A 12,877-nucleotide genomic window follows, 5' to 3' on the forward strand; every position below is an offset into this window, starting at 1 on the left:
CTATATGGTAATTTTGAGCTCATATATGCTTTAACATATCAAGCTTTTGAAAATTTTTGGAGAAACAAAACACTGTATATTTTTCAACATTTCCCCCATACCTCACCTCACCTCCCTGGCTTCTCAAGTATATATCTGGGTTCCACTTCACAGATTAAAGTTTATTCTGAGAAGCCTGCCTGGGTTATATAGAAGGACTCAGCTGCTTGTCACTGTTATTAATTTCTTGCTGAATTACATCTTTGATAATGTTTACATCGTAAGCAAATCAGGAAAAGGAACTCACCCACTTCCTGGGCTATAGTTCAAGCCCAGGAGTTTGCAGCAGGCCTATAAATTTATAAACATACAACCATTCACTGCTATAAATCCATGGTATTACTTAGTTATTGCTGCTTCCAGCATTTTTGCTCTCCTATCGCTGGACACATAAGCATACCCTTATTATTTCCAAAGTGTGGGCAATAGGTCACATAACCAAATCAAAATATAAAAGTGACTACAACTATTTTTCCACAGTCTGTCTTGGAATTTAGCGTATGTGGTCTTCTGGAAGTTTCAGTACAGGCAAATAAGATTCTCAGTTCAGCTTTTTTATAATATTCATAAAGGGAACTTCCTTCTTCCTCAATCTTAAGACATGGAAAATATCATCATGTTGTAAGTCAGGAGCTTTTACAATGAGTGTGAATATAATCCCAACTTCTCAGTTTCCCTTTTAGTAGGTCTGTCATTACCTACTATCAATGAGTTCTCCGCACAGCCTGAGGGTCTGTAGAATTCTTTTTCCCTCATCTTCATATCGCTCTTTCTGGTAAAGAGTCTAACAAAAATGGAATCTGTGATAATGGGTCCCTAGTTTCCCAGTTTTCTAGAGTTGGGTGTTTAAAATCTTGGAGTTATTTGTGTCCCACATCACTTACATTACTTCTGGATCTTTCCTTTCGTGTGCTAACAGCTCAAAAAGTTTGCTAGGACCAGCCCTGGGAGCCAGGTGGTTAAGTTCAGGGCGCTCCACTTCGGCGGCCCAGGTTGAGTTCCCAGGCGTGGACCTACACCAGTCATCTGTCAGTAGCCATGCTGTGGTGGCATCTCACATACAAAATTGAGGAAGATTGGCAACAGATGTTAGCTCAGGGTGAATCTTCCTCAGGAAAAAAAAAAAAAATTTCCTAATCTCATGTGTCATTCTTTGTGCTATAGGACTGGATAACTTGAATGCCCTCTGATCGTGATCTGTTCTTCCATGTATCTTAGAGAATAATCTAAAGTTCATCCTCTGAAATCAGACCTAAGGTCACCTATTATCTGTATTACCAGAGCTTTCAGATTAACCTGAGCCTACAAAATCCCTTATGGCTTTCGTGTACTTATTCCAAAGAGATGGTACAGAATAGTTCAAGAGGTCTCAAACTGTTGTATGTCAGAATCACTTAAGAAGCTCAAAGTACAAGAGCCTAGAACTCTGTCTCCAGACAGTCTGGTGTGGTAGCCTCCTATATCTGGTCATCTGCAGTTTATACGAGTCCCCCGTGAGCATTACTGTTAGGTGTTTTAGCAAATATTAGCTCTGAGAAGCTTTTTCTGCTTTGCATGAATACTATTTGACCAAGCTCTCTTCTTTCCTTCCTTCCTTCCTACATCCTGCCTACATTTACTGGGCATTGTGCTGGTGCAGAGAGAAGGCAGAAATAACAAGATACACTCTTGTTATACATTCAAGGAATTCTCAGTCTATATTCTTTTCATTGGTACATTTAGCTTTGTGGTTCTCAACCAGTTTAAACGGTCATATTCTGACATGCAGAAGTATGTGTTCTTGTGGCATGAAGCCTTCTCACAGCCCCTGCCACTGCCTCTTGAGGTCAGCCCTAGCTCAAAGGAATTCTTTCTAAGGCTCAGGAAATTAAGAAATTTATTTCTGATTAGTTTATGATGCAATTGTTACAGTTTTTTAATTGCACATATTGTGATCCTGGCAATTTGTTCTGAACTTTAGCTGCTGCCATCCTTCACCAAATTAATTTGAGATCCTTTTCTAGGATTGGCTTACTTATTTTGGAAGTGATGTGTAAATATGTTACTTAATTTATATATTATGTCTTCTATTTTTGTTTCTTTTACAGACATTTCAAAAGTTCAACCACTACTCCTTTTTCCATTCTATTTCTTAATTCTTCTGCATTCTTTTTTTTTTAAAAGATTTTATTTTTCCTTCTCCCCAAAGCCCCCCGGTACATAGTTGTGTATTTTTAGTTGTGGGTCCTTCTAGTTGTGGCATGTGGGACGCTGCCTCGGCATGGTCTGACAAGCAGTGCCATGTCCGCGCCCAGGATCCGAACCAGCCAAACACTGAGCCGCTGAAGCAGAGGGTGCAAACTTAACCACTGGGCCACGGGGCCGGCCCCTCTTCTGCATTCTTTGTCACAGAATATACATACTGCTTTTGCCTAAAATTGTCCCAATTTCTGTAGGTATACTGCCTGATAAAGTTGGCCTTGGAGATCCTTTCTATTCATTGGCTGACTTATCTGGCATTCTCAGTTTGCCCTTGCAATATGACCAGGACAGATCTGATTTTTCAGTCCTTCGTTTAAGGTGATTTGATGTCAAATGAAATGGTTCAGACAGGACAGTCTTCACTCTGGGTTCCCTTGTGAGGCTCGCCATACAGTGGCTTTGTAAATGACCATATTGAAGCTAAATTAGTCACAGTAAGTCACTAAGACTTTAAGATGGCTGCCACGGAGAACAAGGGCTCTTTTTCAGAAGCATAGTTTGACCAGGGAAAGGTATCCTCCAGCTTCAAGAGTTTCAGGCTGCTCTGCTGAGGTGAACTCTTTGGGTGAAGAGGGTACAGTGGTCTAGGGCCCTTTTGGGGCAGTGACATAGGGATCCTCTAGGCTCCTCTCCTTGTTCTGGATTGCCTAAGGGCAAATAGAGTGACTCCAAGTAAGAGGGTTTTGGAGGAGCTTTCTTGTAGTGTTGTCTTTGGTGATCTCTTAGCTTGAGAGCTCCATGGTTTTTGGATCTGGAGGAAGGGTGACAGACAATATGGCTTGCAGAAGGATTAACTAGCCCAGGATTTCTGGGACTCTTGAAGCAAGAAGGACGAGAACAGTGGGAAGGAGGTTGAGCGTGTGTGTGTGTGTGTTGAGTAGGTGTCCTGATACCTCTTTTTACCCCAGTTCTGGATGTCCATCGTGGCCACCACTATGCCCATACCCTGCGGAGGCTTCATGCCTGTGTTTGTGCTAGGTAAGTTCTTATGGGAAGCCTGGGATCTTACTGACAGCTGCAATCTAGGGTACTGGGAAAATAAGGGAAGGGCTGGGGATGCTGGGGACTTGTATTTGGTCTTAGTACCCAAGGAGAGATTGGCTTTGAAAATATGGAGGATAAAGAACTTGGATCTCTCAATTCCTTCTTTTTTTCCTCTAGGAGCTGCATTTGGAAGGCTGGTAGGAGAGATCATGGCCATGCTATTCCCTGATGGCATCTTGTTTGATGGCATCATCTACAAGATCCTACCTGGGGGCTATGCAGTAATTGGTGAGACACATTCTATGCTCCTGTAACCAAATATTGAGCACCTCAAATCTCCACAGTCAGACTCTCCCATGACATCTTCATTCCAGCCTACACAGTATGGTTTTAATTTAATGTTATTTAATTCAACTTTTATTCAAATGATCAACCCTGGGCTCTGACTCTCGTTAGCTCTTATGAACTTCTTTGAGCCTTAATTTCTTCATGTAGTAAAAGGATTATGGGAATTAAGTGAGATAATAAGGATGAAAACACCTAGGATTGTGTCTGGATGTTTGTTAAGGGCTTTTTCTTTCCTTTCAAAGAATCATGGAAACAACACTGCAGGTGACTGGCTTGAATACTCCCAACCTTCAGGTGTGCTAATATTGATGAGCCTTAAGAGCACATGACTAAGAGCTAAGAAACATGGGCTCTGGACTCATCCCTGCCACTTGTCACCTGGATGACCATGGAGCAAGTTAGCTGCCTTTCTGAGCCATTCTAAAATGACTTCTGAGATATCTTACAGCTCTCACTTTCTGAAAGTCTATGATAATCTTTTTTGCCTTAAATCTATTTTCCCATCTGACTAAAAACTGTGTCTAACACAGTGACCAACATAATCCCCAGAATTATTATGCCTCTTCCCCTCCTCCCTTCTTCACCAAAATCCATAACATCTAAGGCCGTGCTTCCTTGGATATAGAAGCACTAACCAGCCTCATAGCACATATGGTGACCTTACTCCCCCATCATAGTCCTTTAGAAGAGGTTCTTTCTTTAGTAGGAGTCTGCTCATATTCTCCATCTTCATGCCTCTTGGGTATCCCTTCATCCTCCCTGATGGAGATATACATATCGCCTGTGATAGTTTATGTCCTGAGGTATATTGTGTGCACCATCCAGTAGAACCATCCCTCCCCACACTTCCCTTTTGTGACCTTTTCTTCTTCAATTTTCCTGTACGCCTTCCCAGCATCTTTTCTCATAGAATATCTCTCCCATATTTAAATATGAAGTATAGTTAATGGACAAGGGACTACTTTGGCTGATGGGAAAACATAACCAAAAACAAGTAAGATACAGTCTATCTTCAAAGAGCTTATATAATCATAATGTTTTAGATCTGCAAGGGCCTTAGAACTCATTTAATGACCCCTTTCACCTTACAGATGAGAGCATGGGATTCCAAAAGAATTAAGTTCAACTCAAAAAGTTGAGAAATAGTAGATTCAGGATCTGATGCAGGTCTCATTGCTCCAAGAACACAGCATTATTTTTGGGTTTTCACACCATTCACTCATAAATTATTGGCATCAAAACCTAAGGTCCAAAGTAAAATGCCATAACTGGATTTCCAAATGCTCAGTTAAGAATGATCCAAACTTTCAAAAGCAAGGAATAGATAGGACATCACTATCTTTGTTTTATAAATGAAAATTTTGGCACACACAAAGATTTTGTGACTTAACCAAAGGTCATAGATGAGATCAAAATGATTTTCTAACAGTTCAGGATTCTAGCCCCTACTTTTGATGAATGGTTATCTCAGGAGTGTTGGCACTAACCAGGATCATGACTCCCCATTCAATGTCACTCCTGTCACATCCCCACGTGCCCTCCATGCCAAGAATGGTAGGCCTAACCCACCAGTACATTCCTGTGTTTCATTCTAGGAGCAGCAGCGCTGACTGGCGCAGTGTCCCACACAGTCTCCACCGCTGTGATTTGCTTCGAATTAACTGGTCAGATTGCTCACATCCTACCCATGATGGTGGCTGTTATCTTGGCCAATATGGTGGCTCAGAGCTTGCAGCCCTCCCTCTATGACAGCATCATCCAGGTCAAGAAGCTACCCTACTTGCCTGACCTTGGTTGGAACCAGCTCAGGTCAGGGGCACCAGCTGGGATTAGTTGAAACTTGATGGGGTGGAGGTTGGAAGTTCTGAGATTGAGATTGAGGTTAGGGTCAATGTTTGGAAGCAACTGCTTTTTATTTACTTTTATATTCCTATGTACTTAATAAATACTTGGAGTGATCAAATGCATGGCAAACCTCATGGGAGGAAGGGAAGGGACAGCAAAGGGACAGGCATATATGATGGGGCTAACCCATCATGCTTTCTTCCTCCATAGCAAATTTACAATCTTTGTTGAGGACATCATGGTACGTGATGTGAAGTTCGTTTCAGCTTCTTGCACATATGGGGAGTTGAAAACTCTGCTCCAGACCACCACAGTCAAGACTTTACCACTGGTTGATTCAAAAGGTCAGTGAGAAGGAAGGAAGCAGACTCCTGACCTAGTGACCTGAACAAGAGTTCCATAGAGGTGGAGGAGGCACTGTGGTGTGGGTTCATCTCTAGGGGGTATCCAGTCTGCTACAGGAGCCCCAGCCTGTGCTCCTTAGGGAACGGGATCATCCTTGAGGAAGGGAAAATACACCTATAATACAAGCACAAGAAGACAGTTAAAATCCAACTAAAGAAACACAGTCAATCCTAATTATTCGTCATAGTTATGTTCTATAAAGTTGCCACAAACACTGAATTAAGGATACTGTACTGAACTGTTGCTCCTAGGGGAAAAACAGTTAGGTTCCTCTGGTCACAATATTTTCTTCAACTAATCATTGCATAACCTTGTTTTATTTGTGTTTCTCATTAAAGACACCTTATTTAATATATATTTTTGATTCACTAACAGTGAACTCATGGCCAACAGCACTATAACTCACACCTGAACCGATTTTATCTAGTACACGTATTTTCTCCATAAGGCACGTCACAGCCTTTTTGCTTGGGGGCAATTTTAACAGCAAAATCACCAACACAAAACACAAAAATTCAAAAAACATGACATTAAATGGACCATGAAAAGAACACTTGTTTACGATATCAGAGGTGAAACAAGAAGGCAGATCATTGTCTTGTTCAACCTCAGTTGAGAATGCGTGCATGGGGCCACTCAAATTTTTTGCTGCTCTGCGCATGTCTGTGAATGACAGTGAAAGCACCGCAAGTACTATTGATTTTGGGTTACAAACATATTTTAGCCAATAGGTGGATTCGAAAATAGGGAATTCGCGAATAATGAGACTCAGCTGTAAATCTTATAATGCTGTACGTGGTTTTCTCTGCTACGCAGCAAGATCCTACCTGTTCTTTAATGCCCAACTTAAGGAGGAGATGGACAGTTTTATGAAGGAGTGAATGGTTTTAGTAAGCATTGACTTCGCATTTCACTTCCTTCACTATCTGTCTACCCACCTTTGGCACTTAATCCTGCTTTGCATTATTTCTTATTGTGGTTTATATATATCCATGTCTTATCTTCCTCACTAAATTGGATATTCCTTGAGGGTAGAGACTATAACTTCTATCTCCCTCAGACTGCCTCCTTATAGGTATTTACTAGATATTAAATAAATATGAATACTTGCCCAATGTTTGAATTACTGCAATAGAGAAGAAGCATATAGGGCCATTTGGAGCAGTTAAAATTGTTAGTTCTGATTTCAGATAATCAGAGCATCCAAATGGCTCAAGTAAGATTAGTCCTAATATTTTCCCAAATCCCAAATACCTTCCAAGTGGCCTCTAAAGCAGTGGCTCTTCAGTGGAACAGGGGTAGAGCCAATGAGGTGCAGGGTTTTCATAATAATGACCAAGCCCTGGTGATTAGATTTATCTCAATAACACTGCTGCAATTTTATGGCCTTAAAACTTAAGAAAATGTTCACTATAGTAGCAGAATTTTGGCAAACACATAAAAGACCTTCCCAGAAAAAGCAGACATTTTATTTATATCCTAAAAGGACCCAGATTCTTTAAGTGATTAAACATCAGGTGTCCTTGTAGACTTCTTTCAAAGTATGTTCACATCTCAGCCTATTTAAATGGCTTTTAATTTTCTTTTTTGGGGGGACAGTGTTGATTAGCCTACTTTAATACCAAGTTCACCTATTTGCAAATGGGTGAAATAAAAGGGATTGAGTGAGGTCAATCCTGGAAGGTTTTTGAAATGAGTTTTTAGGAAGAGAGGATAACAGCTGAGAAAAGAAATGGGGGCACTGGGCTTCTGTCTCTGACTCCATCCTGCTGAGTTGGCCAGAGGGGTGGGGATTGAGCAGACCCGCAGGCTGAGCTTGGCTCTCCCCCAGATTCAATGATCCTGCTGGGCTCTGTGGAGCGGTCAGAACTGCAGTCCCTCCTGCAGCGCCACCTGTGTCCTGAGCGGAGGTTGCGGGCAGCCCAGGACATGGCAAGGAAGCTGTCGGAGCTGCCTTATGATGGGAAGGCGCGGCAGACCCGGGGTGGGCATCGCAGCATCTCATCCCAGGGCCGACCTGAGTCCTTTGCCTTTGTGGATGAGGATGAAGATGAGGACCTCTCTGGGAAGCCCGAGGTGACGGGGCTGGGAAGGGCTGGGGGAATGGGATAGATAGGGGCAAGGAGAAAGTCGGAAGAGGGAGGGGAGATGCTGATCACTGAGCAAGTCCCTGGGTCCAGGGACTGAAGGAAATAAGGTTGTGGATGATGGTGCCGATGAGAATTGAAAAGCTTACAGGAATTCTGAACTGGGGAGGAAGAATAGAATTAGATAGATTTCCGAGGACGCTAGCTGGTAAAGGCAGGGAAGCACTAGGCAGCCTCTTATCCAGGACTGAGAATTTTTACTATTCCTTACAGGTGCCTCCTCTTCCTCCTCCTCACCCCTTTCCTACTGCTCCGTTGGCCTCGGAAGAGCCCAATGGGCCCCTGCCCAGCCACAGACAGCAGCCAGAAGCGCCAGAGCCTGCAGGTGAAGATTCTCCCATCATGCACCCTCACTCATGACTTGTGGGTTATCTCTGGGCTCTCGTCAACCTAAGGGCTACTACTATAAGGAGGGGTGAGGCCAGGGGATGGTGGGAGGGGGTTCCTATTTGTTTAGTCTCCATATTACTGTCCCAAGAAGTGAAGGCAAGGGCTGATTTAGGAGGGTAGAAGAGAGGGTGTCCATGGAGGTGAGGCACCTAGGAAGTAGAGTCCTTGTGCAGCAAAGTGTCCAGGACCACTTGGGAGTCCCTGGTCATTTCCCTCCAGGACAGATATGGCTTTCTTTCCATTTCCATCTGCTCACCAATCCTCTCAGGTCCAAGACCCTCCATCTTTCAATCTCTGCTGCACTGTTTGCTGGGCAGAGCTCGCCCCAAAAAGAAGAAAACAACCCAGGTGAGAGGAGATGTGTTGGAAGGGGTGGTGTGGGGGAAAGGGAGCTTGTCTTGGAGGAGTGAGAAACCCATGGTCCTTACATCAAGAGGGAGGAGTTCCTGTCAAGGAGAAGTTTTACCATATGGAAGGGATGATGAGCTGGAAAGGAGGCATCTGTGGCCCTGACCAGGGGTAGATGGTTAATGGCTAATGGCACCATAGCTTCCATAGGAAGAAAAGGGAAAGAACTTGGACCTATGTCTTTCTTCTCTAGGATTCAACGGATTTAGTGGATAACATGTCACCTGAAGAGGTAAGTGAGAGAAACAGCAACTGGGGGTGGATTGTTCTGTCAAATGAAGACATTGCTCATTTTTTTCTACCTTCTTCATTGCGTTGTTTTAAGACTAAGACGCGAGTCTAGGCAGGAAAGCATTTTGAGAGATTGGAAATGAGGTATGACTACGGAGAGAGTGATGGGCACATTGCTCAGAGGTGGGGGAAACACGAGGGTGTTGTCTGAGGGGACCACGGTCATTTCAGAAAAGGAAAGTTTTGAGCCTCCATGCGTAGAGGGGACCATGGTGCTAAGATGAACCTTAGATCTTTTAGACATTAGGAATGTTCTGGACCAGGCAGAGGATATGCAGGAAGGAGGAGCTTTACCTGCAGTAAAATGGCACCAGGTGGCCAGCACTCGCATGGACCAATGTGGAAGAACAGCGTCGAGACTAAAATGGGGAAATCAGCGCCTGGTGCGGGTTACTATGCTGATCGACCAGGCCCTGACACAGTGGACAACTGGAAAATGCCAGGAAGTAAGACTGAGAAGAGCGCCACATTGAAGGCAAATATTGACAGTGGTGCCTCGTCAGGACAAACGCCTGTTTCCCAAAAGAGGTAGTTATCAAGTCCAGGCAAGAGAAAATCAAGCACACTGAGTGGGCTTGGTTGTGAGGCATGAACAGAATGTGGAGCCGTGACTGGGAGCGGGCAGCTGAGCAGTACTGATCAGTTGTGGAGAAACAACAAAATCTACTGCAACCCAGGGTTGGAGGAGGGGGTGGGGAGTGACAAGAGAGAAAGGAAGTCTTCCTTCTCTCCCCCAGCCAGCCCTCAAAACACACACTTCTGGGGCTGGCCCAGTGGCGCACTGGTTAAGTTTGCACATTCTGCTTTGGTGGCCCTGGTTTCCCCGGTTCGGATCCCGGGTGCAGACATGGCACCGCTCGGCAAACCATGCTGTGGCAGGCGTCCCACATAGAAAGTAGAGGAAGATGGGCACAGATGTTAGCTCAGGGCCAGTCTTCCTCAGCAAAAAGAGGAGGATTGACAGCAGATGTTAGCTCAGGGCTAATCTTCCTCAAAAAAAAAAAAAAACCCAAAAACCAAAAAAACACACACTTCTGATAAATGACTTATGGGAAAATCAAATGGGTGAGCACAGAGGAGAAAGAAAAACTTGCTTCTGCCTACAAGCAGGAATCAGGTGCGTCCTAACTGCAATCACGGAGCACCTTGCTGGGCTGCGAAAACCAATAATAATACCTTTTTTTAATACACCAAAGAGAGAAAGCCACCTAGTTGATCAGTGAGGCTATTTAATGACCTTTGGAAATAAAGTGCAACCAGGGGTAAAAAGAAGACAAATCATACATTTTTAGCTTATGTCTTTCCAAGAAAGACGTTAAGCAGCTACCAACTCCCATGTGACCCATTGAGATGTTTTGGAGGGATAAGATCCAAAAGGAGCCAAAATTCAGGACATTCTGAACATGGTCTTCAGATTAGATCAAGATGACACCCTTGACAATATCAAGATGATACCTTTGGGGATAGTGAAAGAATTCAATTATAGGTCGCCAGAAGTCCTTGCTAGGACTTGTTTAATTCTGCTACTCTGTTAGGAGTACACACACAGGTAGAGCTCTGGTTTGGAACTGGGGCTGAGCTTTTTCAGGTAGCGGAACACATCCGACCCCAGAGCAGACATCTCCCTCTTCTTGGACAGAAGCTGGGGGTCCTGGACCACGGTCAGCAGTCAGGGCCAGAAGACCAGCTCCACCTCTGGGTAATCTTGGACAAACGCCTTGCACACACTGTGCCTCTGTCTCCTCATCTGTAAACTGAAGATAATGATACTGTGGTTGGGGAGGATTAAATGAGTGAAGACGTGCAAAGCAAATCAAACAGTGCTTGGCACAGAGGAAGTGCTTGGTATGTGTGTGGTGGAAATGGTTGTTATTGTTGTTCCTTAAGGGGAGGCAAAATGGAACTAGAGAAGGCAGGACATGATCATAGAAATGTCCAGGAGGACAGGACCAACCAAACCAGGGTGGGTGAGGGTCCAGCTCTCAGTCCTATAAATAAATCATCTCTGCAACATACCTGCTAAGTGATCATCCAGCCTGTGCTGTGAGAGCCAGCCAAACTCTGTGTGAACCTTTAGTCAGGGAAGGTGAGAGTTTAGAGGAGGTGTGATTGCAGTCCAGAAAGGTCAGGAAGGAACAGATGGAGAGAGCACCACCGTGGACTAAACATGACATGAGAACTCGGGGATGATGGACTTCGGGGATGTTCTCTGAAGCTGGTTCTGCTAAATTTGGACAAATAGAAAAAGAAATAAAGTAGTAGAGCATTCAGAGGGCACTGGCTGAAAAGAGATTTCAGAAAATTGTAGACTCATTTATGAAAGCCAGAGCTAAACTGGATTATTTGGAATCTTGGGGATTCTGGCGTGTGGATCTAAAATCAAGAAGAGAGTTGGCCTTTGTGCCTTAATGCTTCCATCATAGACAAAACAAGACAAACGCAAAGGATGGTTTTACTCAAGTCAACTCAGTGTCATGTGATGCAGTACAGCCCTTCAAATCCAGCAAATATTTGTAGGATCTACTGTGTAAAAGGCAGACGTGCTCATTTCTTCACTAGATGTAGCAATGGCCACCATGTAACACTCTCAAGGAGTTGACGTCTAGTGGGCAGCGGTGAGACAAATGCCAACACAAGAGCCATGCCAGTTCTGAAGAGAGGCCAGCAAAGGACTATGGGAACTGAAAAAAGGGCAAGGGGTCAGGAACACAGTATAGGGGCAGCGTGGGGCAGGTAAGGGAAATCCACGTGATGAGAGCCACAGATGCAGAAGAGGGAAGCACATCTGAGGAACCAAAAGCAGTCTGGTTTCACTGGAGCGGTGGAAAATAAGACTGGAAAGATGGATGGAAATAACAAGTGTTTGGGGCACCAGGGGGTGGGAGAATTGAGGAACAAGAAGGAGCCCTGTACAAAGTGCCCAAGGGTGAAGGTTGATTTGGGGCCTGAAGAGGGAGGAGAAGCGAGGGTGCTGTCCCCTGAGGAGAAGGGAGGAGGTCTAAATATTTGCAGGATCTGTGATAGTTCATTGTGCATTTCAGGGTTCTGGGCTGGGGCTGGGACAACTTTTGAGGCCAAAGCCGCGGATCTGAGGTTGAAGGGGGTTCCCTGACATTGGGTGATTCCCCTACTCTGCCTGACAGATTGAAGCCTGGGAGCAGGAGCAGCTGAGCCAGCCTGTCTGTTTTGACTGCTGCTGTATTGACCAGTCTCCCTTCCAGCTGGTGGAGCAGACGTCCCTGCACAAAGCAAGTCCTTGCTGACCGCTCAGGGCAGCTGGGAGGGCAGGGGCGGTGTGGGGCCAGACCTGCGCTGACCTGCAGCTCTTTCCGTGCAGACTCACACGCTGTTCTCGCTCCTTGGCCTCCACCTTGCTTATGTGACCAGTATGGGGAAGCTCAGGGGTGTGCTGGCCCTGGAGGAGGTAATAGGATGTGTCCCATTTGAGCTGCAGGAGGGAGGGGTTGGCTCAGGACAAGGGGATGGGGACAGGGAGGGGATGGTTTTAATATCTGGGAGGTCCCCCAGATTTCCCTCTCTATTTCTCATGCAGAGAACGGAGAGGGGGCGGGTGCAGCAAGTGGGAGGTAGAGAGGACTGCAAAGTCTATTATGGCCACAGTCCTGGAGGGGACATAGCTCTCCACCCCAGATGTGGCCCGTGGTCTGCCATGGATGGCATGGGTTTGGGTGGGGGTTCTGAGCATGAGTCAGGGTATCATAGGGTATACTCTGGGGAGGGCCATGGGAAGAGGGAAGAAATGGGATGTGTGTGAGGAG

At 45.0% G+C, this 12,877-nt stretch overlaps 1 protein-coding gene across 4 annotated transcripts in view; it reads left to right on the plus strand.

Annotated features, from left to right (window-relative positions):
- Nucleotides 1-12,877, plus strand: part of CLCN1 (chloride voltage-gated channel 1) — a 30,553-nt gene that overhangs the window by 15,337 nt on the left and 2,339 nt on the right. For all 4 annotated transcript variants that reach the window (XM_070616673.1, XM_070616674.1, XM_070616672.1 and 1 more), the window contains exons 13-22: nucleotides 3,189-3,258; nucleotides 3,442-3,552; nucleotides 5,208-5,421; nucleotides 5,668-5,801; nucleotides 7,694-7,938; nucleotides 8,223-8,334; nucleotides 8,668-8,747; nucleotides 9,001-9,039; nucleotides 12,242-12,346; nucleotides 12,436-12,522. In XM_070616673.1, coding sequence (XP_070472774.1) covers nucleotides 3,189-3,258; nucleotides 3,442-3,552; nucleotides 5,208-5,421; nucleotides 5,668-5,801; nucleotides 7,694-7,938; nucleotides 8,223-8,334; nucleotides 8,668-8,747; nucleotides 9,001-9,039; nucleotides 12,242-12,346; nucleotides 12,436-12,522 — 1,197 coding nt within the window. The remainder of the gene's footprint in view (nucleotides 1-3,188; nucleotides 3,259-3,441; nucleotides 3,553-5,207; nucleotides 5,422-5,667; nucleotides 5,802-7,693; nucleotides 7,939-8,222; nucleotides 8,335-8,667; nucleotides 8,748-9,000; nucleotides 9,040-12,241; nucleotides 12,347-12,435; nucleotides 12,523-12,877) is intronic.

The sequence above is a fragment of the Equus przewalskii genome, chromosome 4, assembly GCF_037783145.1.
Source record: "Equus przewalskii isolate Varuska chromosome 4, EquPr2, whole genome shotgun sequence".
Taxonomy (NCBI): Eukaryota; Metazoa; Chordata; class Mammalia; order Perissodactyla; family Equidae; genus Equus; species Equus przewalskii.